The sequence below is a fragment of the Falco naumanni genome, chromosome Z, assembly GCF_017639655.2.
Source record: "Falco naumanni isolate bFalNau1 chromosome Z, bFalNau1.pat, whole genome shotgun sequence".
In the NCBI taxonomy this organism is placed as follows: domain Eukaryota; kingdom Metazoa; phylum Chordata; class Aves; order Falconiformes; family Falconidae; genus Falco; species Falco naumanni.
The window spans coordinates 52188655-52215399 of record NC_054080.1 but is presented as its reverse complement, the minus strand read 5'-3'; the positions used below and the strand labels follow the sequence as shown (position 1 = coordinate 52215399).

At 42.9% G+C, this 26745-nt stretch overlaps 1 protein-coding gene across 17 annotated transcripts in view; it reads right to left on the bottom strand.

Annotated features, from left to right (window-relative positions):
* MPDZ (multiple PDZ domain crumbs cell polarity complex component) overlaps positions 1-25776 on the bottom strand; it is a 98266-nt gene extending 72490 nt beyond the window's left edge. For 10 of the 17 annotated variants that reach the window (XM_040579473.1, XM_040579475.1, XM_040579478.1 and 7 more), the window contains exons 1-6: positions 25245-25775; positions 16961-17029; positions 15999-16165; positions 4522-4743; positions 3447-3586; positions 1163-1376 (exon numbers count right to left, since the gene is read on the bottom strand). In XM_040579473.1, the coding sequence (XP_040435407.1) occupies positions 1163-1376; positions 3447-3586; positions 4522-4743; positions 15999-16165; positions 16961-16976 (759 nt within the window). In that variant the 5' untranslated portion in view covers positions 16977-17029; positions 25245-25775. Of the gene's footprint in view, positions 1-1162; positions 1377-3446; positions 3587-4521; positions 4744-15998; positions 16182-16960; positions 17030-25244 lie in introns of those variants that run through there. The other 7 variants (XM_040579469.1, XM_040579471.1, XM_040579474.1 and 4 more) reach the window with 3 other exon arrangements.
* Positions 25777-26745: the final 969 nt, after the last annotated feature.

The following is a 26745-nucleotide window of genomic DNA, read 5'->3' as shown; positions in this document are numbered from 1 at the left end:
ACAAGACCTGATTTTGGAATAATTAAGGTACTGCAAATTCAAAGCCTTATAGTACCTGTTTGGGAATCTGCAGTCTTAACATAAACCAACAATGATCAAGCAAAGCCTGAAGGAAAAAGGACAGCTCCAGATAAGCTGCTTTCCCCCAGCAGCTGAAGGCAAAGGGAACACAAGGACTGGGAAAGGCAGGGATAAAAACAGGAAGGAGCCATGGCAGGTTTGAAAGGAACATTCTTACAAGCAAGGGAAGCTGTTCAGAGAATACGGAAGCAATCACTTAAAGAAAGAAGTGTGTCACAAGAATGCTGGAAGAGAGTGAGCCTCTCCTATGTGCTGACAGGGAAAGTTAGGTCAATCAGCTTTACTCCTGCACACAGAAGAAAAAAATAATTCTGAAATTTCTTCACCAAAGGTTTACACTAATTATTAAAATAAACACTAGAATAGCTGCTTTTTCCAGACTGATTGCTCTATATACTCCCTACTATTGACTCTCTTAAAGAAGAGCCACAGGTGACTAAATAGCAAAACCCACAGAAACCAAAGAGAGGCCACTTCATCCCAGGGTAAGCCCTTACATGGGTAAGACACCAGGAACAGAAAGTGCAGTTAGTATTACCATGTTTCTGAGCTATGTTCTCTACACACGGATTGCAAAAGCTTTCAAAAGAAATGAAAGGTAGCACAGCTGTTTTCTGGGTGTCCTGAAGTATGTCCTTACACAAGGCATTTGGCAATTCCCCCACTGAGCCCCACTGCTGACAGATGACAGAGAAACAAACAGAGAAGCACCCATCCAGCTGGTGGTGCAGACCATTCAGCAACATCTATAACACTTTTGTTTGCCCAAGCAGAAGGCAAAGAGAAAAAAGATCCTGTTTACTGCAACCTCAACATAAAGCTTCATGAGTTTGCATGGGTGTACACACAGAATTTGGCAGACAGGAAGAAGGAATATGTCCAAGATCAAGATCCCCCCAGGCAAATCTGAGTATTTTCCACTCTCATGGGGAAAAGCCATGACAAAGATAAAAAGAAGAAAAACCTCAAGAAATGTGAAGGAAATGTACATACAAGTTACAATTAAAAGTCTCAAAATACTGGATGCACTAAGCATTTACATGCCCAGAACTAAACACATAGATGTTTGGGGTATACTCACCGGGTTGGAATGGGCTGAAACTGTGCTAGCAGCAGATGGAGACCGGGAAACTACAGGACTGATGAGCTGAGGGAAAGTGCCCCTGGCCACAACTAGCTGGACATTATCTTTTGCTTTCTGTAGGATGCTGATAGCCTGTTGATGTGTAATTGTCTGATCAAGGGCTTGTCCGTTAATAGCAAGGATTTGATCTGCTTCCTTCAGCTTTCCATCTCTGTCACGCATGTGTAAACAGGGAAGGTGGATGACAAAATAAAGAAAAAAGAAAAACCAAAGAAGTGTTGCCACAGAAATTACAGTATTTTGACAGTTTTCCAGTTTTTTTAATAACCTGGTCTCTATTCCCCCCACTTTTTAATCTCTCCCTGCAGTTTCGCTGAAAGGAGCTGATGCGGCATCCTGGTGATCGTTTCCTTTGAAGCTAATCCCGCTGCCACTCTCCTCGGCTACTACCCCCCAGCCAGCTTTCTTCTCCCTGTACCCCCATGCAAGACTAAGCATATTAGATCTCAGTCACTCCCAGCCATAGCCTGGGAACTTATATTTATCCTTGACTTTGAGCCTCCTGCTTAACAGACCAAGTGCTCCACTTTGTTCAATGTGCTCCTTCTGAATATTCATCAAACCATGGAGTGGAACACACTTTCATCAAGATGTTACGGAAACAAATTTTGTTTTGCAAAAAACCAAGGGGGGCCAGGGGGCGGGAGGGCGGGGGTGGTGAGGGGGGCTGGGGAAGAAAAAAGAAGGAAAGGCAGATACAGAAACAGAAAGAAAACGATAAAACGGACCCCTGTTAAATGAGGGGCGGAAAGCTCTGAACAAATTAAAAAGTAACTCTTCGCTTTCTGACAAAGGAAGCATTACTGTTAAATTACACACCAAGCCCTTCCTCAGACCTACTTCAAAGGAAATGTACAAAGCATACACAGATGAGTTACTCTCTGCCTCCTCTACCACTTCTATTGCTTCTGCAACAAACCAGCAAAAACTCCGGAGTCTTGTCTTCAACATCCCAAAGTGGCAATGCTTTGAAATCAAAGGGCAGTAACAAAATGAAGGATGCCTATTACACCAGCTTTTGTAAGCACCTACAATGTAGAAGCCAAGGTACCCAACAGTATTCAGGAAAAATGCTATTTAGCTTCAACCCATAATTTCTGTGCTTTTGAATCTGAACTGTTTTTCAGAGTGCTCTCAAAGACTCATTACTGCCAGGGCTTTTCTGATTTATGAGCCCTGTAATAGTTGTTTAATTTTTCTCTTCTTGCCAGTGAATCAGGCCCTGCCTGATTCAGTAAAGATATGTCTCAACTCCATGGAATAAGAAAAGCAAAAGCGAACACATCTTGAAGGGGAAGAAAAAAGAAGTGGAAAAGTGAAATCTAGGCAGGTTAAAAAATATTGTCATGAATAGAGCATGCTACTTTTCATAACCGAATTAACTCTGTAGGCCACGCTCTGCCCTCTGTTAAAAGGACAGTGTTCAGACCACAAATAATCAGAAATTTTCTCCCTACAGCACAGTGAGAAAGAGCAGTGAGATGACTCAGACATCCCACACAACATACAGAGTGCACCACAAACCAGCTCTGGCAGGGATGCTGATCACCAAATCCACACAGAGTGATACACTCCACCATTCTGCAGTGAACCAGTGCTGCTGCCATTCACTACTGCATTAATTTGCTCCCTTGGGCTGTTCTTACAGCAGAAACCCATTTCTCTCAACACTACTTCTGGAATCAGAATTAAAGTCTAAAGCATACTTAGAGCAAGCTGTTGTCACTGCTGAGTTTCTGGTAACATCAACCAAGTATCTCTTTAAGAGTTCAACAACTCTTAAAGACTTGCTTGACTTAAAAGCTAGGTTTCACACTTGCTCAATGGAACCCTACCTAACAAACAACGCTGCTAGCTACAACTGGGTTTTTTGCACCAAACTGTTTTTCACTGCATTCAAGGATGGCAAAATCTATATTTCAGCTTCAAAACCCATGGCAGAGAAGAGTAACTTTCCCGATTTCCCTGTTGGAAAGGTGATACTATAAACAAACCACAGAGGAACTACATCTGTAGTTTCTAGAAATTCGGAACAGATCGTACACTGCCCTGTTCCAACGTTACATAAACTGTAGTGATCAGTAATTTTAAATCTACTATGATGTATGGCTTAGAATGCCAGAGAAATGTGCCCTTGTACCACAAAAACAGCAATAACACAACTAAATTGCAGTGCCATATTAGCACTTGATACAGTAAAATATTCCAGTAGCAATCTTACCTATGTGCCACACTTCCTTCCTGGATTTCTTGCACAAATATTCCTAGTTCACCCCTGTTTTCACTCTTGAGTCCCACGACACTGAAGCCCAGACCACCACTTATTGGTTTAATAAGCTCAATAGTCTCAACAAGCCGACCCTGTTCAGTAGAAGGAAAAAAAGGGTACAAATGTTTAAAATGTTGAAAAGCAGTATTAACGAATGTGGTGAACAACTTGGGAATAGTTTCCTAATTTGACAGCTACAGCTGGACAAGGCTACAACTGGAACAGTTGTTCAGTTCAAACTTCTTGCTATCACACAGGAAAGTGACAATTATGAAAGGTCTGAGAAATAAAGATTATTACAGCCCAGGAGAGGAAATCAGGAAACAACAACTAAACATACAGAATTTAGACTTAGCAGAGACTGAACTACGATATGTGTCTATAAAATTTTAGAGGGCACAGACAAACTCTCAAGCAGAACTAGAAAAAGAGGATGGATTTCAGCAAGACAGAAAACAGGACTGTGCAAAAGGCTTTTCAGAACAGCAGAACACTTCTTCTACCTGGCTCTATTACAGGTTAATTAGAAAAATGCTAGAATATATGCCTGGCCATTCTCAGCTCCAGCCACTGAAGGGACTTGTACACCATTTTTGCCTACCACGGGAAAGCAGCTAAGACTACAGAACAATGAGTAGCCAGGCCAAAAAGGAATTTTCCATCTTATTTCCAAGCAAGTCACAGAACTAGCTTTCATTAGTTATGCATACAAGAGCATGCTCTGACAAAGCATCTCCCTCATGCACAGATATAGCAGCACGGAAAGATAATGGCATGCTGATCTGCGAGAGGCACACTGCCCAGCTATGGACAGTAGTAACTCAGCAGTGATGATGTCAAGGCTACTTTTCCAACTGTTTTCTCACTTACCGACTGTTGCTCAAATTAAAAGGTTATTTTTAGTTTATATAGCAAGTGAGCTCCGGTTTGCTTAATAACCCAATTGCTTTTAAATAAAAATACAAGTATTTCAATCTTCCAGATCATTAGGGACCCACATTTCATGGTTACGAGGCAACATGCTTACCTGGGACATATTTCTGATCAGCTGCTCAAAGTCATCACTTGAGGACTTCCCATTAATCTGAGGTGTAACAGATCTCATTGATGCTTCTAGCACTTTAGCTGAGCTGCCATTCTGCTGAGCCAACAAATATGACTCATTATGGGGCAAGGACCCCACATTCACACCATGATGGAGAAGCTGGGGGAATTCACCAGTGGAATGTATGGAAGGTGTAATATTTACCTGTAAAAGATTGATGTCAACATAGATTTATAGACAGAGCAGAAACCTCCTGTGGTGGTGTGCCCTGCCCCATGCCACCCACACCACCCCTCCCGACACAACAATGAACACTGTATTCAGCTTAAAATGGAGTCAGGAAATTGGCTTGAGCAGCATGTCTATCTTGCAAAACAGGTAACGAACGAAGTCTAACAAGCAAAGCAACTGAGTGATATCCGGGTGAAGTGGGGTCCTCACAGCCTGGTGCTGCTTCAGTGAAGGCCAGGAAGACCCTCGCACATCTGTGACAGTGAATCTGTACCTGTACTGAACCCTCCCACTCCATGCTGAACCATCGCACCCAGACGACCTTCCCAAACTGACACCTTGTTAAGGGCCAATCAGCACACAGTAACTGACTTAGTCCCACCTTGTCACGAGTATAAGATCTGGCATTTTAGTATCTCTTTTTTTTCCAACAATGAGAACTCTTAACTACAGGACAGGTCAAGGGGCCTGGATCTCTCTCTCCCCAGGAAGGGACGTCTCTTCGGTAAGACTTGCGGCTCCAACTACATTGGATATTACCTGGGACAGTATCACTAACAAAAGCCCTTGAGTTTTGCAGTAAGTGTATTTATCAATGTCAATTCCAATCCTGTTGTATCTGTCACCCTAATAAATCATCTCTAAATAATTTCTATTTTTTCAACTTTGCAAAACTGTTTCAGTGAAAGTCCTTAAACTGGGCTCTGACAAGTAAAGGTTAACTCTAGTAAGAGGCTGTACACATAATCCTTTAGACTCAAAACCGCTGACCAAATCTGAGACTAGGATTGCATCTAGCCACAACTAGACTCCTCTCTGAGAAGGAGTTCAGAAAGCAGGGGGATCCTTTCCAAATCTCATGACCCAACGGGAGGGCTGTCCTCCCACTCCCCAGCCACTCCTCAGACTCCTAACACGACATCTCTTCCCTATCCAAGAGCACCAAAACAGGTCAATTGCTTGTTAAAAATATCTGAAATCCCCATTTGCAATTTTAAAAACAAAATTTTTAGAAGGGAAATTATCTTTTAATACTTACAACTGATGTAAAGTCGTGAATTATCAAACATTAAAGAAATTGATGAGAATAACCTAAATTATTTTCCATAATCTGTCTAGAATTCTTTTTGTTCATATCAGCATAGCAGCCTGAAGTACTCCAACAGAATCGCAGACGTAAACAAATACGACTAAGCTTTCCCTACTGTACTAGTAGTTTTAAAGCAAATGTATCAATTATTTTACAAGAAAATTAAAAAAAAAAAAGAAGTGTATTTTGATGGAAAAAAGAAAGTCTCACCAGCTACACAGGGAGCAAATCTCACCTGTCAGGGTTTCTGCATTACTATGCACTACAGCTGCCAATGCAACTCTCTACATGAGCTAGAATTAAACACAAAATTAGTGAACGAGTCTACTATCACCACGCTGATCCAAAAGCCACAGTCCTACCTTTACACCGACAACCTTGACAATATACTTCTCTTAGAGCAGAAAACAAAGTAAGAGACTTCTTCACTTCACCCAGCCATACTAAAAAAACTATTTTCAAGCAGATGTCTGCCAACCATTCTAACGAATGGCTGGTGGTGGTACAAAGCTCAGGTGAATTCAGCAGGAGCCCTCATATGGCTGCTGTCCCACTTGCCTGTTGACTGTCAACAGGCACTGGTTTACCCCACGTTGACCTGTTTTATACTTGCCTGGCACACTAACCACAATTTAGGACCACAATATCGCAGCCTCAAATACTTCTCATAGTTTTACAGTGCAAATTTTCTAGCATTCCCCACCACAATACAAAAGACTGGGATTCCCCTTCACTGAAGCCTTATTTTTAAACTGCAAGTATCAACAAAAATTTCAAAACTGTCAATGTATTCTAAAATGTCTACTGCACCAGTCTCAACTGTTTAAGCACACTACTTCCACTAGGTTTATCACATGATTCTCCCAATCATCCAGTCATTACAATATCAGTACCGTTCTCCATCACACAATTCCTTCTCATCCGCGTGCTTTAGGAAAATACAAGAGAATGAATGTCATTTCTTGAACACCTATGGCTGGGAAGACTCTTAAGTTACACAAAAAATACCACAAGACAGCACTGGAAAGAAAAGTCCTCAACAGCACCTAGCCTGGTCTGCCATAAAAAACTGGAAAGAGGAAAACCAGGATGTTTGGAACTCGGTGATTTCTATCTCACAGTGTTTACACTCTGTTGTCCATATGTATGAGGTATCACTTGTGTTATGTTTCAGACGAATCATTATGCCTAATATGTGCACACATGCACTTTCTTTATCACATACAGTCATTTCAGCAAGCCTAGTTTCACAGTTCATTACATGTAGCAACACCCAGAGACATAATCAAATTCTGCCCTTTCCATGAACACAAGATTTCCCCTTACATTATATGCATGGATTTGAAACTAGTAAGTCTATGTCATACTGTGTTTCGTATGTGCTTGACTCCAAATAATAGGTTAATTCACTTCCACCTTCCCAATGTCATCCATTTCAATGTATAAAAGTATATCACTGAACTTGGTCAATTAAAGTGCTTCATTTCTTGTTCTTCTACCTTCAAATCTTCTTACGCATCCTGCTGTCACATTCCTTTCCACAAAAAATTGTCATGGGTCAAACTGTAATTTGCAAGAATAATTAATACTACTGTACCTAGCCAGTCTTGCATTGTTTCTATTTTAAAACATTCTTACATTTCTACAGCAAGATGAAGCAGCCTAAATGATATAAATCCAAACTACTTCTGATGCATACTCAAAGGCCACAGTATATGCGTCTGATATCACAAATGTTCCTAAGTAACATGTATACATTCATTTTCTAATTTGCACTGCTTATTGTAGAAAACAGCACCAAACTGCCCTTCCTGCTGAAGGTTACCATCCTCAGAGCTCACTTGCTAAAAAGAAGTCACTAGAGAATTCATCACCTGCTCAGGCAAAGCCAGCAAGATTACCCTAAACAAGCAACAGGGTACTATAAGCAAAACCTACTGTTTTTTCTGCATATAGATTAGTGAGAGCTCACACAACCTCTTCAGTGCAGCCTCTGGAGTGGTAACCTCAAACTAAGTATGCAAGCCTCAGCAGCTGAGAGCAGTAATGACTCCAGTCAACAAGACTAAACCTAGAGAAAAACCTGAAATCCCTGCAATTTCATTTAGCACCATTCTAAGCACAGCATTATTCTGTCATGGGACCCTTTTAATGTGGCAGGAGCTTCCTAAGGTTTCATCTTCAGGATGGCGGAAGGGGAAGAGTCACCAGTATTACTGATCGTCCTGTAAAACTCAACTGTGTGTGAATTCCCCCACTTCGAATGAAGTGTGCAGTCATCTTCTAAGACAAAAACATGAAAAGAAGGAAAATCCTACAATAATACTAAGAGCAAAATCTGAGGCTACATACAGAAAGCCAGAAAGCCTTCTGCTTTACAAAGAACAAGCCATGTAGGCAAAAAAGGATAGAAACAGAATTTTAAGGCACAGAAACTGACTGTAGCTGAGAAGCTGTTGCTGTGCCCACCTCACCCTCTATTTCCCTTCCATCTTCCTTCACAAATTTCACTTTACATTTTTTTCCATGCTAACACATGGTGTGCAGATTGCTAACCCAGAGACAATCCCAGTCTGTGAAATCTCCCTCTGGATAAAAAGTCAATGTTTTGCTGTATCTACAACACTCCTTTACACAAAAACACATAGGGAGCAAGTTGTAACACTGGAAAAATCATTCAGTGCACAAAATGTAGATCAAGCAAGCCACAATAATCCTAAAATACAATATTTTTAGATTAGTATGAATGATAAAAATGGTGTTTTCATCATGATATTGTTTTTCTCTAATATAAAATAAAACACTTTCTTGTATGCACAAACAGCAAAGAAAAAAATGGAGCTACACATCAGAAATAAATGGTTACTGAGTATGACATATTGCCCTTATAATTAATTGAATTATATACCTTCTCTGAATCCAAAATACTTCTTGTACCACTCAATACCCCATACAGTACAACCTTCAGTATGCAGAGGAGCTCTGTGTTCATCCCATACTATGTTCTGTATACGTTCTGCTAGTACTGCTTAACAGAGGCTTGCTTTAGTTTGTGAATGCAGGCTAGCCATGATGGACACGTTAACTTACAGCTGAACATGTGCCCAGTATCACCACTTTCTTCTTTAGGCAAGTTTTAAGTTCTTCAATTAAGATATGACAGTCTCCTCAGGGATTTATGTTTCTCTCTCTGGTAGAAAACTCATACATCCCCATGCTAAAACAGAAGTAGCACCAGCACCAGTAACACCTCCTATTTTGGTTTAGCATTGTTTGTTTTCATTGACAGAATCCTGTTCAAACTAGCAATATAGTGCCCACCTTCTCAGTCTGACATTTCATGCTTTCTGCATACTTGCATGAGCTGGGACATCACTGCAAACATTTAGGAATTTACTGGCCTGTCCCATTTCTTCTGCCCTCCAAACCAGGAGATGGAAGATTTTTATGTTTTTCTAAGACATTTTCCAAAACTAATTATTAACTGCATCATTCTAAAGACACAGGATGGTTTTTATTTGTGTGATGGTTGAAATATCACTGAAAAGAAGTGCTGCACACTAAACATGCGGTAAAAGACAAAAATCACCCTCCAATCCACACCAGTTTAACCAGAACTTTACAAAGCTTCACCTCAAATCTTCAGTAAAACTGTTGTTACAGCACAGCCACAATGCGGTATCGAACACCACCTCTTCAACACCAATTGATAGAAACACCTCATTTTCATCACACCTTTTTTAAACAAACACAGCTAACACCTTCAGTGGAGGAACTGCTTGACACTGTAAGCCTACTTCATATACAGTGGCAGCTGACTTGTGAAAGTTCAAGAAGAAAATGAAACCTTAAAAAAAATGTCAAACTGTTAACAGAATGAAGTTTTGTATATGCATGTGTGCAAAAAAAATAGGATTTTAGAATGTCTCCTCTCTGGAAACGCGCACACACACACTTACACCTTAAAAACATCTCTGTTTTATAATCACATTTATAATTACCCTAAAGGTAGAAGTTCAGAATCCACAGACAAATTACAAGCAAAAACCTGACAACCATACTTTTCCCTGTCCCCCCCAAATACAGGCTTATAGCATGTAAAAGTTGTGAAGAACTGGTGTATATTCTTGCTAAGCACAGAGGTGTAGGTCCAGTATAAGCAACAAGGAAGGCTAAGGTCCGTTTGGATTTAAATCTGGTAAGGAAGGTTAAGGACAAGAAGCGCTTCTTCAAGTACATCAGCAGGAAAAGGATGACTATGGAAAATGTGGGCCTGCTGTTGAACGAGGTGGGTGCCCTGGTGACAAATGACACAGAGCAGGCGGAGTTACTGCATGACTTTTTCACTTCAGTCATCCCTACCAAGGCTGGCCCTCCAGCTTCCCAGACCCTGGAGGTAAGAGAAAAGTCTGGAGAAAGGATGGCTTTCCCTTGGTCAAGAAGGATCACGTCAGCCATCACTTAAGCAAACCTGACACCCACAAATCCATATCTGCTGATGAGATGCACCCCCAAGTGCTGAGGAAGCTGGCAGATGTTATTGCTAAGCCGCTCTCCATCATCTTTGAAAGGTCATGGAGGGCAGGAGAGGTGCCTGAGGAGGAAAGCCAATGTCACTCCAGTCTTCAAAAAGGGCGAGAAGGAGGACCCAGGAAACTACAGGCCAGTCAGCCTCACCTCCACCCCTGGAAAGGGGATGGAACAGCTCATCCTGGAGGCCATCTCAAAGCACTTGAAGGAAAAGAATGTTACCAGGAGTAGTCAACATGGATTCACCAAGGGGAAATCATGTCTGAACAGCCTGAGTAAGTTCTGTGATGGAATGACTAGCTGGATAGACAAGGGAGGAGCTGTGGATGTTGTCTGCCTTGACTTCAGCAAAGCTTCTGACACTGTCTCCCGTACACATCCTCACATGTAAATTCAGGAAGCACGGACTAGATGAGAAGTGATATGGACTGAGAAGTGGCAGGATGGCAGAGCTCAGAGGGCTGTGATCAGCAGCACAGTCTGGCCGGAGGCCTGTAGCCATGGTGCTCCCCAGGGGTCAGCACTGGGTCCAGTCCTGTTCAATTCATCCACCAGTGACCTGGATGAAGGGACAGACTGTCCCCTCAGCATGGTTGCTGATGACACAAAACTGGGAGGAGTGGCTGGTACACCAGCAGGCTGTGCTGCTGTTCAGCAAGACCTGGACAGGCTGGAGAGTTGGATGGAGAGGAACTTTATGTAACAAAGGCAAGTGTAGGGTCCTGCACCCAGGGAGGAATAATCCCACACACCAGCACGGGCTGGGGCTGACCTGCTGGGAGGCAGCTCTGCGGGGAAGGGCCTGGGAGTGCTGGAGGACAGCAAGCTGCCCATGGGCCAGCAGTGGGGCCTGGTGGCCAAGAAGGCCGGCAGGATCCTGGGGTGTGTTAGGAGTGTGGCCAAAGGTCAAGGGAGGTGATCATCCCCCCTACTCTGCCCTGGTGAGGCCTCACCTGGAGTGCTGGGTCCAGTTCTGGGCTCCCCAGTTCAAGGGAGACAGGGAACCGCTGGAGAGGGTTCAGTGGAGGGTTATGAAGGTGATGAGGGTACTGCAGCATCTTCCTTGTGAGGAAGGGCTGAGAGAGCTGGGCCTGTTTAGCCTGGAGAAGAGAAGACTGGGAGATCTTACCAATGTCTACAAATATCTTAAGGGTGAGCACTGGAACTGGCTGCCTACAAAGGTTGTGATGTATCCTTCTACGAAGACATTCAAAACCTGTCTGGACGCGATTCTGTGCAACTTCCTCCAGGAGAACCTCCTTTAGTAGGGGGCTGACCTAGCTGATCTCCAAGAGGTCCCTTCCAACCCGATCACTCTGTGATTCCAGGGGGAGCAATAAACCACAAGTGAAAATCTTGGAAAAACAATGCTCTTACAGTTGCATTAAATATTTTTCGTAACATACAGACTGCGCTACTTTGCAGTAGTAAAATCACCATACTTCAAGAAGTAGCTTTATAGCACTCTGATTTTATAAGTACCATATGGAAGAATATTGCTTTTTTTATCATTTGGCTTATGCTAATTTTCCTTGGTTGGCTTTCTCCTTACTGTATGTAACATCTGCAATGTGGTCATATTTTGGCATAAGACAAAAAGAAAATCTCACAAATGTCACCAAGTATGATAAAACTTACGTTACAGTCACACAGACAGACATTAAATGCAATCAAATAGTGCCTACATGCAGTTCCTCAAAATACTTTTTTAACAAAAAAAAGTTACCCAAGCCATGTCTGCGGTGCATCAAAACTTAAAGTAACATAATCCGCATTGCTAGATCTCAACTTGGACAAGAGCAAACTTTTGGCGGTTCTGCACTCCAGCCACCGAGTCCCAGCCCTTGGAGACCACACAGAAGCACAGGGCAGCACTTCAGCTTGCTGCAGGTGCTCCAAGCAACAAAAACGTTGGCTGCAACAGCAATCGCACTGGAAGCAAGGAAGCACAAGCCAGCCACTGTGCGAGGCCTCCAGAGAGGCAGCAGCAAGGACAGAGTTGCAGGCGTCCTGCCCTGCCCAGCAATCCCCGCAGGCACACTGCCTCCCCCACAGCAAAAGCCCCAGGCTCCCCAGGAACAGGCACTGGCACTGGCATCCACACCACGCCGGCACCACCCTGCTGGCTGCTCCCTGTTGTCTCCATCCTCAGGGTGGTGAAGCAGATCCCACATTAGCATTTCTTATAAGCATTTTGTTTCAAAGCACAGAGCAAACAGCACTGTTGCAGAAAGGGGGTCAGGATAGGACTTAAAGGTCTCCTCTAGTACAGCAAGCCACAGAGTTAAGCAAGTGTCCACAGGCAGTATGAAAAGACAGTTTCTCCACTTCTTCCCTAAATCCTCTTCCACCCTCACACCCAGCTATCCCATAGAACCCAGTATATGCTGCACCGCAAGGAAACTCTTTCTCACTACTGACTGCATTGCGAATGAAAAAATATGGTCAAACTTACAAGCAAAAAAAACATCTGAGGAATGTAGCCCTGCCAAGGGAAGGGTATTTTTTTCTGGCAGAGCCCTGACTGGAGCGGAGACGGGAGGAGGAGAAGAGGAAGAGGTGGACAAGGAGAAACAAAGGAAAGGAAGAGAAGCTGGAGAGAACTGCCAGCATGGTCTGGTATTTTCTTTAAAATATTTTATAAAGAAAATAAAATATTACTGAAAAGTTCAAAACATCACAATGTCCCAGTTTTTTCTTTCCTGTCACTCCTTTATTTTCTAACAGCGAGACTGCTCTTCATCAGGACAATAAACACTTGAAAAGGCAGGGGGAAAAAAATGGTTCCTTCAGTGCTCCTCAACTCAAGTGACTAGTGAATTCTCAGGATTCTCAGAATTACTCAGGACAGTAATTCTCAAAAAATCATACCTTTGCTGTGTCCAGACTTTTCCCACTCCAGTTCCTCACTTCACAATGACATATATGCACTGCAAACAAAACCTGCTTGCTCAATTAATTAAAAAAAACTTTTAAAGCACCTACAAATAAGCACCAAAACATCAGCTTTGCTGACTTTAGTTAGCCTCACCAACACCCAGATGAAGCAACACAGCACTCGGCCCACACCACTGCACATAACACAAATGCAAACTCAAGAGGCTCTTCTGAAGCACATGTCAACAATGAAGTAGATCAATTTCCAATTAACATGCAGAAGCTTTAATAAAATAGGACAGCAAATATAAAACACCTCCATGCATGGAGAAACACACACTTTCTCAAATCTTCTTTTGGTGCTTAAATATCAGTTATCCTCAGGGAGAAAAAAAGAAAAGGAAGTCCACTGTTTTAGACTGTAAAAAATAGTAGCAACTTGCAATGGAATGCAAGGCATGTCTGTCTGCTAAAACTGTGTATTTGCATCCTATTTTTTGCTAGGGAAACATGACAGATGTTTACAGGATTTGCCAGCTCACTTTCCAGACTCACTGCACAAACAGAAGACAGGGCTCTTGCCTGTCACTTCTGTGCCTTCCTGTCTTGGTTTTGCCTGGGATAGAGGTATTTGGGTTTTTTTTCCTAGTAGCTGGTACAGTGCTATGGTTTGGATTTACTATGAGAATGTTGTTGAACACACGGATGTCTTATACGTAGCTACATAGTGCTTGCTCTAAATCAAGGACTTTTCAGTTTCCCACACTCTGCTAGTGAGCAAGTGCACAAGAAAAAGCTGGGAGGGAGCAGAGCCAGGACAGCTGACCCAAACTAGCCAGAGGGATATTCCATACCATAGGACATCATGCTCAGTATATAAACCTGGGGGAAGAAGGAGGGGAAGGACATTTGGAGTGATGGCATTTGTTTTCCCAAGTAACCATTAAACATGATGGAGCCCGGCTTTCCTGGGGATGGCTGAACACCTGCCTGCCCATGGGAAGTGGTGAATGAATTCCTCATTTTGCTTCACTTGCATGTGCGGCTTTTGCTTTACCTGTTAAACTGCACTTATCTCAACCCACAGATTTTATCTTTTTACTGATTTTCCTATCCCATTCCACTGAGGGAGAGCAGGTGGCGAGCGAGTGGCTGTGTGGTGCTTCGTTGCCAGCTGGGGTTAAACCAAGACACTTCCAGATACAGTGCCTCAAGACACTTCCTACCCTCAAATTTATTAAGGCCTACAGGCCCATAAGTAGGTCTCACTTTCTGACCTACTTTTGCTGGGATGCTTGTATCATGAACATGCACAGGTCACTAAAGTTACCTCACAGATAAACCCGCAGGGTTAGGGCAGAAAGTAAAATTATTTGCTTGTTAAAAAATACACATCTGAAATTGCCCACCTGTAGTATCAGCTTCTTAATACTACTAATTTATGTGACTGTATTTCACCTTTAGGTGACATCCTTTAACCTCACAGCTAATGTCTCAAAGTGAAAATTTAATTTGCCTTTTCACTGAATTCCCATTCATGCTTCAGGCACACTCATTCACATTACACGTTCCCCAAGTCATCACTACATCATTCACATAATTTCTAGATGTCACTGTTAAATTCTTCTTTTCAAACAGCAAAGCAACCAAACCCTCAGAACAGCTTTTTTTCTTCCTAGACTTTTTAAAATCACTTTATTATCATCACATCTCTAAACACTAAACATGCAAACTCTGAAAAACATGGTCATGTATAGCATTGTAGACACCATTCTAATTTATTTCCTGTCTCTGCAAAATGGCATCAAGATGATCCACAAGAAGTAATAAAGGGTGAGACTGTTCTGTCACACAACTGAAGTGGCATCAAAATTGTGAGGACTCCTCACCAGCTGCACACCAGTCAAGAGACCACTGCACACCAGTCAGAGATGTGGCTCCACAGTGACCATAAGGTCAGTGTACAAGGGCTGCATCTTCCCACTTCAGCATTACTGCATACCAGCCACAAAGTCGCCCATCTTGCAGAAGTCACAGGAACAAATATTTGCAAAACCAGATACACGTTAGTCCTAATTCAGTTACTGGACTACTTTTTAAATTCTTCAAGTTCTTACTCTGCTGACAAAGAAATTAAATTATAGCAATAAATAATCAAGTCAATAAAGTAGACTTGCTGCCCTTTTTCTCATCCTCACTGAAGACATGCAGAAAAGTAGTACTTCTACATAAAGTCCTGACTGAGGAAAAAGGAGGTAGGAGCTCTTGCTTCTCTTTGATCTTTTATTCCTATACTAAAAAGAAAGAGATCTTCATGTCCTTCTGAAATCAACATTCCACAGCTTCCCTCATATATTCTCATTGTAATAGGGTAAGACACACGAGAGAAATAAAAGGCTCCTAGGAAAAAAATTCTAAGACCTCATACAAAACGTGTTTCTTTTTAAGGACAGAGACAGAAAGCCTTATGTTAACGCCCCACCCAGTATCACCATTCCCCTACCATGCACACCGCAAGCAACAAGCATATATGTAAAACCCACATAAAAAACTATGGCCCTTAACAAAGCACAGAAAAGTCCATGGGTATGCTCCCCCCAGTACCCTGAAGCGTTGTATGAGACATTTAATTTAGGCTATTTAATTTCACCATTCAACATACAAAGACACACACATTTTTGCACCTTCTTGACAATTTTTCCTCTTACACCTGGGAGGGTGTTTTTCCTACCTGATCTCTCAGTTGTTGAACAGAAGTCTGAAGGTTGAGAATTTGGTTAAAGAGAGGACTCTGCAGCACTGATTTTAATAAGCTCAGTTTCTCTTCGTTTGCAATGTCACCTCGATCCCGAAGTTTTGCCTGTAAGCGCTCCATGGCCTGAAGGGCCCGATATGTATCTGTAGCAATAATCATTCCTAGTCAGTAGCAGTTTAGAAACAGCCTCATACAAGCAGATAACAGGTTTAAATGTATCCTTCTCTACTGTTCAAACCACAGAGGACTTGAATGGTTCCATTCTGAACAAAAACCCCAGCCCAAACACATCTTTCAAACATTGGAACAGGCTGCCCAGGGAGGTCGTGGAATCACCATCCCTGGAAATGTTTAAAAAATGCATAGATGCAGCGCTTAGTGACATGGTTTAGTGGTGGACTTGGCAACCCTAGGTTAAAAGTTGGACTTGATCTCCAAGGTCCTTTCCAACCTAAATGATTCTATGTTTCTATGATAATCAATCAGGAAGTCAGAGGCAGAGCACAAAACCGAAGCCAACAAAAATTACATTTTTGTCCATCAAGAACTAGGTTACAGAAGTGAAAAAGCCTCCATTAAAATTCAGTTACAGGACCTGTGGCTACAGACTACTGTAAATAAGTACTGACAAAACCAGCCATAACAGAAAACATTTGTCTTTCTCCTACAAATTTCTTTTAATTTTTGTAAAGATTTTGTAAAGATTAAAACAACAAAATCAAGACAACAGGCTCAAAATTAAGTATGCTAAACAAATGATGGTACCTCTTTTGTTTGCAAATACAAAATACAAAACCACAAATACATCATGTATTTCTAAGCACAGCAGGTATTTCTTACAGAACCTCTCTTTAGCAGTATGTACCAATGCCCTAAATCTATCATGCACACTTCATTTCGCCACAAAAATATAGTGATACAAATAAAAAAAAAATTACCAATTGTTTCCAACATGTTTTCTGCTTCTCAGCTTGTATTCCAATAATCGTAAGAAATACAGTATTTCTCTGAAAAAGAACAGAAAGGGAAAAGGGTCACATTTATAGAAACACTAAGCTCTGAAGAAGAAAAAAGTTTGACGTCTAACAAGAAGAAACAGCCCTGCAAAATAACAATCCACAAAAACTGCATCTCCTTGGATAATTAATGTAACCTCAACAGTGACCATATCCTAAGTCACTTCGGAGCTTCAAACCTGCCTGAATTTTTTTTTAGGAATATACTTTGTAATATTTTTTCATTTCCATATCAAAGCTGCTGTCTGCATGCTGTTGCACAACATGCCTTCCTGCAATGCTTTAATCAGAAGCTATGAATCATAGCTGTTACTGATACTTTACACAGTTTCATTGCTTTCCTTTCCAGTGAATCATAAAAAACATCCCCTGAGGGATCATTTTCAAGCTCTGTGTTAACAATTTCAGGTGCATGAGCCATAGCATATTTTTTAAAGTCACCTTTTAAAAAGAAAAGTCACATAAGTCACAAGTCTTCATACTACACAGCTCTGCAGGACCCTCCCACTACAGCCTCCACTATTGGTGCCTACTGGAACAGATCAGATCTGGATGATGGCGGGTCTTTTGCCAGCGTGGGTTTCCAGGCTGGAAATCATCCACTGGGAAAAAGGAATTCTGAAATTGCTTTGTTATTCCTTTTTGTTACTTTTTGGGGGTTATTTTCTTTTTCAACAGTGTGTCTGCAATTTCTCAGGAATTTGTAGTGACGGAGTATATTTGACAGAGATGGATAGCTGAGGAGTTCAAATATTGCAGGTGTATGAACAAAGCTGTGCATTTTATCATCTTATCTTTCACAACGGTGCCTTTGTTTTCTTGATAATAGGAAAGCACTTCAGTACAGCATCCTGACTTGAATCTGGTGAGCTATGATCCTGACACACACAGGGAAAAGGTTTTTTTCTTGAAAAATAGGGAAAGGAATGGTGCTGACAGATCTCTGGGTAAGAGAGCCTAACTAAAATTCAACAAGACCATTAGTTATAGAACCTAAGCAGGACAAGCATTAATTAATCCTCACAATAAAAAAAAACAACCAGCTGTTAACATAGAGTCACTTACAAGGAACAGAAGCCAGGATGAACAGTTTGACAAGCACGTATCATTTGCAGTTTGTGCAGAAAACCCACATCAAGTGGGTTTAGAATGGTTTCATGTTCCATCTCCAAGGCTTCTCTAGATTCAGTATGCCTGGGGCTTCATATCAGTTTACAGTATTGCATTTGAATTTGCCAATACATCAGTATAGAATCACTAATCATTCTTTCTAGTACAACGTACTACTTGGGGACAAACATTCAAATCCTTTGAATCTGACTTTGTCAAAGTAACCTTACTGCATGATCCAAATTACACATTTCAGTAATAAATAAAAATAAGCCTTTATGAATTTGTTTTCTCACTTGGCATGGCAAATCCCAGCACATTATTACCAGATCTGAAAACCAAACCCAGTATCTTGTGTTTTCACTTTGACACTCTTCAAAAACAAGAAAAAAAAAGGTCTATTTTACATGGGGAAAGTCTGGATGAGATTATTTATACATTATGAAGGAAGATGGCTTCTCCAAACCTTAATAGCTTATAGTTTTTCCTTCTAGATTAACAAACTACTGTCACATCTTCTATCCAGAGCCCCTATTTACAAATAGAGGTATTTAAGTGATGTTCAAAATTGTTTTTCTCAGTGGCAATGCCAACCAAAGCAGTTCTTTCCTGTTTCACTGTTCCAGTTCTTCCTCTATAGCTACTCTTGGGGCTGTGTTGTCAATGCAACCAGAAAACTGTGCAAAAAAAAAGGATGTGGAGTATTTTTCAGTCATTTCAGTGCCATGATCCTGTTTATCACAGTACTATACACACAAGCACACAGCACCGTACATTCAACACCCACCTTCTGAGGAAATTAATGAGGGAAAATACAGGGTTATTGTTCTTCTGCTTTAGCTCCCTGAGAACCTCAACAACAGATCCAGCTGTAAAAAGTACGTATCTTTTGCAGCAGCTTAATATTGCTTTACATTATGATTAAACTTGCCTAAATCCGCATTCTTGGTGTCCTGCGAAAGGCATGTTTTACAAGTGACAGAATGGACAAGGTCACCACTGTCTTCATGCAATCACATAGGTACGAACTCTAATGATTTATAATGGAAGCTTTCTAAAAGCAGACACGAGTCCTAAACATACTCTATAAATGATGATGCTACCTAATTTGCAATGAAACTAATTCCTTAGCTCTGTTAAGACACTCATTATATACTTTCTATTTACCTCATGCTTCAGAGGTAGGAACACCGCTCTAGCTACCTTTATGTCAGCAAATCCATTTTTAACTCTCAGTTTAATTTTCCTTATTTTGTATTTATATTAGCAGGAAAACCCTCCTCAGCTCACCAGCTTAATGCTTTCATCAACTGCAGCGCTAAGTGGGAGCAAGAACAAAACTGCAGTCAGGATGTTTTCCTTCAGGACACTTCCTCTGATGCAGATGCAAGGCACTGAGACACACCAGCATTTCTACATGTTGCAGTCCGAGATGACCTCTGTTCGCTCTGCCTGCACTCTGAAATGGCGAAAAGCCACGTGACTGTACTCCTGCTGTGCCACATCCATGCTAACAAGTGGGATCTGTCAGCACCAGCTTAGGGACACATTAACATAGCTGAAGTACAGGCAAAGCAAGCACACATCTGTCCAAACGCACCACAGAGACATACCCATAACCATCAACAACCACTACAGCTGCAACTCCTGGCCTTTAAACCAGCTTGCTTCCAGGTATTCTAACAATAATGTGCTGGGGAGAAGTATGGAGGCATGAATGATTATTTGTTGAAAGGCATAAGCCTATCATTTGCTATAGTGACTATTTTTATAATGCCATCACAGACTTCTAGATGCACAAATGGGAAGTTTAGTTCTGATTCTCTCATTTTGCTAACTCCAGGCAGCCTGTATCACAGCAGTTTGAAGCCAGAACAAGCCCTTCTATACATCATACAAATACTGGTCACGCCTCAAAGAGCTTACTAGCTTAGCCTAAAGTAGATTTAACTATTTTTGCATTTCAGTGTCGAAGTTCATTAATCACACAGTAATAAGAATATAGACCGACTGTGTTAGTCATTTTTATTAGCAACTTGAAGAAACACTACTAAATGAATAGCAAGTTAAATTAACTGTAAAGTTTTTAAAGGCACAGGTATGTGAAAGATGTGGCTAAAAAAAAAAAAAAAAAAAGGCATCTTTTCTTTTTCCTCCTGTTTTATAACAGGAAAGTAGAAAACAAGTCATTTTAGACAGGTAAATGGTGAGACACACGCCATCGTCTACTAAGCATGCACAGAAGTTAAATACGATTCCTTCCAAACTTGCACTTCTGAAATGTGACACTTCCTATGCTAACAAACAAACATGGTATATACACATTTCTCCACTTTATCCTGCCCTTCTTCTATAAGGTCAGTTCCCAAAAAATAGTTGCCGTGCTGCAGCTCTGGTTTCTTTGTGCCCACACCTAAAACACTAAAATCCATTGGTCTCAGAATTTTAAAAATCAGACATGAAATTTATGTTGATTACTTCCTTTCCCCTGCACCACCCAAGCCATTTAGCTAAACAGCCAAAGATTCATGGAAAGGGAAAGATGACCCACTTCCAGTGACTACTCTTTCACATCTGATCATGTAATTTCTACAACGAAACTTACTCTGATTGACTAACAGGTAGTCCAGCTACTATTTCACAAAGCCATTTCAGGTAATACCCTGGAAACTAATTCTCATAGCACTGGATTAGCAAATATGCAATGCCAAAGATAGAAAACACAGTAATGGGCTTTGCTCTGTAGCTCCTGCATTACTTGATGGGGTCTGAGGATACAGAGGAAATGCCTATCTTAAGAGTGATCTCTAGGCTCAAACTTTGGCTAGGAGTTGCTTGAGACTAAAATTAAATTATTTCAATTAAGCAGCATTGTCATCACAACATGCATTCTATAGCTACTAAAAAGAGTATTTCAAATCTTCTAATCTAAATTTCAACACCTGGGCCTGGATTTGGCTGAGCTAGAGATACCCTTTTGTACTTGATTTCTATCCCATATCATTTCCCTCCCCTAGTTTCTGTCCATCCCTCAGACAGGCATGTTGTGCTAGCACTGCCTGGCGTGGGAATGGACATCAAACTGCAGAGGAAGTGGAAGATACTAATCACTGTTAAACCTTCTGCTTTGCCTGCAATTTCCAGAAGCTCTTCCATTGCACTCAGTTACCTCCTGCATGCTGGCCGGGAAGGAAATAAAGGTGATCCCCAGCGTCTTTGGGGGCGGTCTTGTCAACAGAAAGGCAGTGGAAACCATTCATGGTGAAATGAAAGACCTCACACTTTTCTATGTATTCTTCTACTGTCACAAAGGCAATTTTGCTGTTGCATACAGCACTTTCCAGGATTATGAGCAATATTACAAGGACTTGACAACTGTAGCCTGACTGGTATAGCCTTCACTATTGTAATGAAAGAAACACACATGCTTTAACATAGTGGGAAAGGGCGTGGAAGTAAATGCAGGAGAGCTGACACCAACAGGGAAAGGAGGATAAACAAAAACAAGTGGAAAGGAAGAGAGAAGGGGAAAAGAGGCTATCCTACAGTTTTACTGACAGGACGTGAGCTTGCCAAATTAACATCAACCACTTGGTTTCATCAGCCAAAAGACCCCAGACTGCATGCTTCTGGCTAACAGAAGAGAGAACTAATTCAAATCAAGGACTTAATACAAACAAAATTACCATGCACTGTTCACAAGGAACAAAGCAGATTTCCATTGACTACCTGGAATGTAACAGGCAAGCACAAGATGCCTGACATTTGTATTTAAGACCTATCCTAATGAAAATTGTTCTGAAGCACTCAAAACAGAAATAAAAAGGCAGTTCAGGAACTAATGCACAGCCTATATTAAGACTACAAGCAGTTTTGTTTGAGAAGTGACATTACTAACCTGAAATTTAGAAGAATACTGAATGCATCAAAAAGATGTTAAAAGATTATAGTAGTGGCTCTGTATGTGAAAGAACTGTGATAGAGCTGAACAGGATTATCTATCTTGAAACAACTACGAAAACAGAATTTTGAACATTCAACTATTTCTAAGCTTCTGTACACATCACACATGAAGGAAACTTACAATGCTTTTCAATGAACAAGCAATCTGCTGTGTTTAATTAATAATCTTCTGTAACACTGTAAGGAGCCCTATATGAGACTAAGACCCATGTTAGCTGATGAGCAAGTTGTAATTGCAACTGGGAAATGAGCCTAAATTATACTTAACGCTTTCACATACTGATAAATGTGTGACACAGGGTATTCAAAAGTAATTTGTAAAGAGTATTGCAAAAACAACAACACCAAAGAGGAAATTCTTCTGGTGGGTTTTTTTGGTTTTGGGTTTTTTTTTTTTCAGTTAAGGAAACTAACATCATCTGTTTACAAAAAAAAAAAAAATCACTAAATATTTTAAATTGAGATTAATTGGAATCACTTTCCTCTAACTTTTGAAATACAGTATTAGCTTCAGAAACTGAAAAGCAACTTTTTAGTATATGCAGAATATATGCAACATTACATATACTGAATTCATGTACGAAACCCAGGCACGGTTAATATTTCTTCTTTGTTTTCAGTTAAAGCAATTGATAATTGATATCAATTGATATTGAAAATGATATTCATTCAATTCAGTAAAACCTGATGAAGCACAATTCCTACAACAGTTGCACCTACTATACTAGAATCTTCACAGAGGTGAGAACAGCATACATAAATGAATGACTAAGGAGCCCCACTGAACAGCTGCCAGTAAGCTTCAATGAAGAGTCGCCATTTTCCTTACAAACTGAAAACACAAACTTCTCCTTGTATATTGTGATGGTAACAGGAGAGTAATGCAGGAAAGCATTACAGCGTGTAACAACTACCGTGCAGGGTCTCATATGCAAGGATGGGGTCTTTCTTCGAAAGCAAAAAAATTCGCAGTACTGTCTTGGCAAAAATGGCATATTTATATATTGGCTTGTTGGGAATTCCATGAGTGAAACAGAGGCGTCCTTACCAATGATGATACAGTATACTGCCAGCACGATTGCATTAGCTTAAACTGTTTCAGAAGAATGCTCAAATTAGAAAATCTACTGAGTAACTCCACAGAATTTTAAATTTTCTTACGTGAAACGTTCAGCACACAATTCAGAAGGTCTTTATAATCATTCTCAATGCACTGATTAAAGTGTTACCTACTAAAACAAAACCATTTGCAGCAGTGTGACTGAGAAGTTGTATGGGCATTGTCTGTTAAGTCTTCAGAGGGAACAGAGCCAGATGTAATATAAAGATCATCCATTAGCATGTAAGTAGTGCAGGTCTTTTTTTCACTAGTGCTGATACCAATCTAACTTTCCTAGTACACTTTTGTGTGAAAAGAGGGGAGAATGTATCCTGTTCCTGATGGAAAAGCTTCCTGAAAGCCAAAGGAAGCCATTTGAAACACCAGAGCTAATCAGTAAATGTTACATGCATGTTACTGTTCACAAGATACAGAAAGATAAAAAGCATGTATATTAAAAATAGTAATGATTTTGAAAAGAAAAAAAAATGTGATGTTCTCTGTTATAAAAAATGTTGCCATTAAGGTGGATGTGCCCTTAGACACTTTGATTCTGCCTTCTTTTCTTCTAATGTTCCATTGCTTTTCACTTACATAGATGCATCAAACATTTTCACAAAATACATTTTACCACTTTCTCTTTTCCCAATTTATTTTCCTCCCAGCACCCTCCTGTTACCTTGGAAAACATAGTGCCGACAGGGAAACAACAAGGCATTACACAACAGACTCCTGCAAGACCAGAATTCAGACCTGTCAGCTTGATTACAGTAAATCACTGCTCTGCTCCGGCAAGAGACTCCTGCTACCCTTTCTGGCACCAAAGCCAGTAAGGACGTTTTCTCTTCAACAGCTTACACTAACAAAATCATCTCCATGTGTTAAGAAGCAAAAAGATAAAGCATGAGGCAGTGCTTAAAAAAACAAAAGAAAAAAAAAAACCAAAACAAAACAATGTAATACTGTTCAGTCAAATGGCAAATCAAATCTGTTAAATGTGGTACACATTCAAACAGTTGGCTTCGCGAGAGCTTTTCTTTAACGTTGTTCCTTCCAATTGCTCCTTCCAGTAACGCAGTGAGGTACGGGCAGCAGGGGATGACACCACACAAGAAACAACAAGCCATCCCAAAAAGCAGACTCTTACTTTTCGCACCCAGACCCACCAAAGCACACAACTCGGGACTGCGCCTCGCCCCCCCCCCCCCCCCACTTCCACTCCGCCAAACCGGTCACGTTTACATGCGGTCCGGGGGGGGATGCTGGAGAGCCACAGCGGGGCCCGGACCTGCGGGAAGCACCAACACCGGCACGGCAACAGGTACCGGCGCCGGCGCCCGAGGTCCGCCGCTCCGCCGGGAGCCAGCACGCCCGCGGCGGAGGAAACCGCCGGTCTTGCCCGGGCCTCTGGGCCGGCTCCGGCTTCCTGCGAGCCTCCACACCGCCCACCGCCAAGCGCTGGGCGAGGGCCGCCGCGCCCTGTACACCCCCTCCCCGGGCCGCGGCCGCTCAGTAGCGGCAGCAGGTGAGGCGACCTCCCCGGGCACGGCACACTCCCGCTGAGTTTACAACGAGAAAAGAGGGGCAAGCTGTGGAGAGAGGGCGAGCACAGCAGAGCTCCCCGCAGCAGCCGAGAGGAGCTCGGCTTTTGTTTACGTGAGGACGGCTCCCCGCCAGGCCTCCACGGACCGCCCGCCTGCCGCAGGCCGGAGCCGCGGCCCGGCCCCCAGCGCCGCTCCCCGCCGCTCGCCGGCAGTCTGGCCCGGGGGGGGGCGGGGGGCGGCAGCAACAAGCTCAGCCCCCCCCGTGGCTCCCCGGCCTCTCTCCTCCACCCGCTCTCCCCCCGGCCCCGGCAAAACACGGCGCATCAACAGAACAGTAATAAACAAAACTTCGCGCGATAAATACGTTTCGAAAGGCCGCTCACAACTCCGGCGACACGGTGGGTCCCTCCCCGCCCTGCCCGCGCCCCCGGCAGACGACGGGCGGGCTCACCCTGCTCCGCCGCCCGGCACGGCCCAGCGCCCCGCTTACCCCGGCAGCTCGGCGGGTCTCGCTGCCCGGCCCCGCTCTCCGCCTTCGTCCTTCTCGCCCCCAAGTAACGGCGCCGAGTCGCGCCGCGGGGGAAGCGCGCTCAGGCACGCCCCGGCGGTCTGAAACCTAATCCTGCCCCGCAGCCCCCCCGGCCCGGCCCGGGCGCGGACCCGCCCGCGGTGGGTCTCCGGGAGCGGCGCCCCCCGGGGCTGGCTGGGGCGGGCGGGGCTGCAGCCGCATCCCGGCAGCGGCGGGCGGAGGTGCCGAGGGGGGGCACGTTTGGGGGCTTCCCCGGCCCGCGCCCTCCCCGCCGCGGCGCGGCGGCTCGCAGCTCTTCCAGCGAAGTTTCTCTCTCCCCGGCTGCAGACACGGCGGCGGAGGGGCTGGGCGGCGGAGCGCACGCGTCGCCGGGGAGGCCGCCGAGGAGCTGGGCCGCCCTGGCTTTGCCTCCCCGGCCTCCGAGGCAGGCGGTTTGCCCGTGAGGTGAGGGCGGCAGCGGCGGGCCGCCTCTGCCGGGGGTGCCGTGCCTCCAGCGGCGGGGCTGCCCCGCCGGCCGGCCGCCGGCCCTCCTGCCCCGGCAAGGGCCGCCTGCACTGCAGCGGGAGAGGGTGGGAGACGCCTGGAAATGTTTAAAAGAAAACCTACAGCCCACGGTGACGTTAGGCAAAATGATGACCGAGGGCGTAGGGGTGATGAACATGAACGGGGCTTTGCTTCTAAGCACCAGGTAGTTAGTCTCTTACCTAAAAGCAAAGATGCTGCGTACCTTTCACGTATGCACATACATCTTGAGAATATAACACGGAGTGTTTGCAATGACGATAAAAAAATTAAAAAAAAAGTTCTTCAGAAAGTGGAAGTATTTTGCTGTTTTTTAACTTTGCTTCACCCAGCAAACATCGGCAGGATCACAGTGTCCCCTTCTCCTTGCCAGGGGACAACTCTGTTGTAGATGACGCTCGGGCAGCTGCCCTGAGGTGACACCCCGCACAGGGGAAATGTTCCGGGCTGTTCGGCTGGGCACGCCAGCGCTGTGCGCTTCCTCTGCTTGCCTTCTGACTTGGTTTGGTTCTTTCTCCAAATGATTAGAACCCTATTCAAGTGGTAGTTGTTTGGGGTAGTTGTTTTGTCCCACAAAGTAAGTTACTGTTTTGGAGATAGAATGGAATACTGCCCTATTTGTTTGAAAGGATCGATAAATGCAGTCCTGGTACACACACTTTCACAAGAAGAACATGCATCATGTAACTTTTTAAGAAATACATCTTTTTGTATTTTATTATTTTTTTATTTGGAAGGTTAACTTCTGAAAAAAGTTGGCCCTCTAAACAATCTCTTGCTTATTACAGTTGGCAGACTGAAGAACTCCAAATGATTAGCTACCTTTTTCCTCTGCTGTGTATTAAAATACGCATGTAATTACCCCTGTATAACAATCATTCTTCTGCTTCTTAACTTAGGAAAAATAATTTCCAAGATTTTATTCACAGGCTACGTTGTT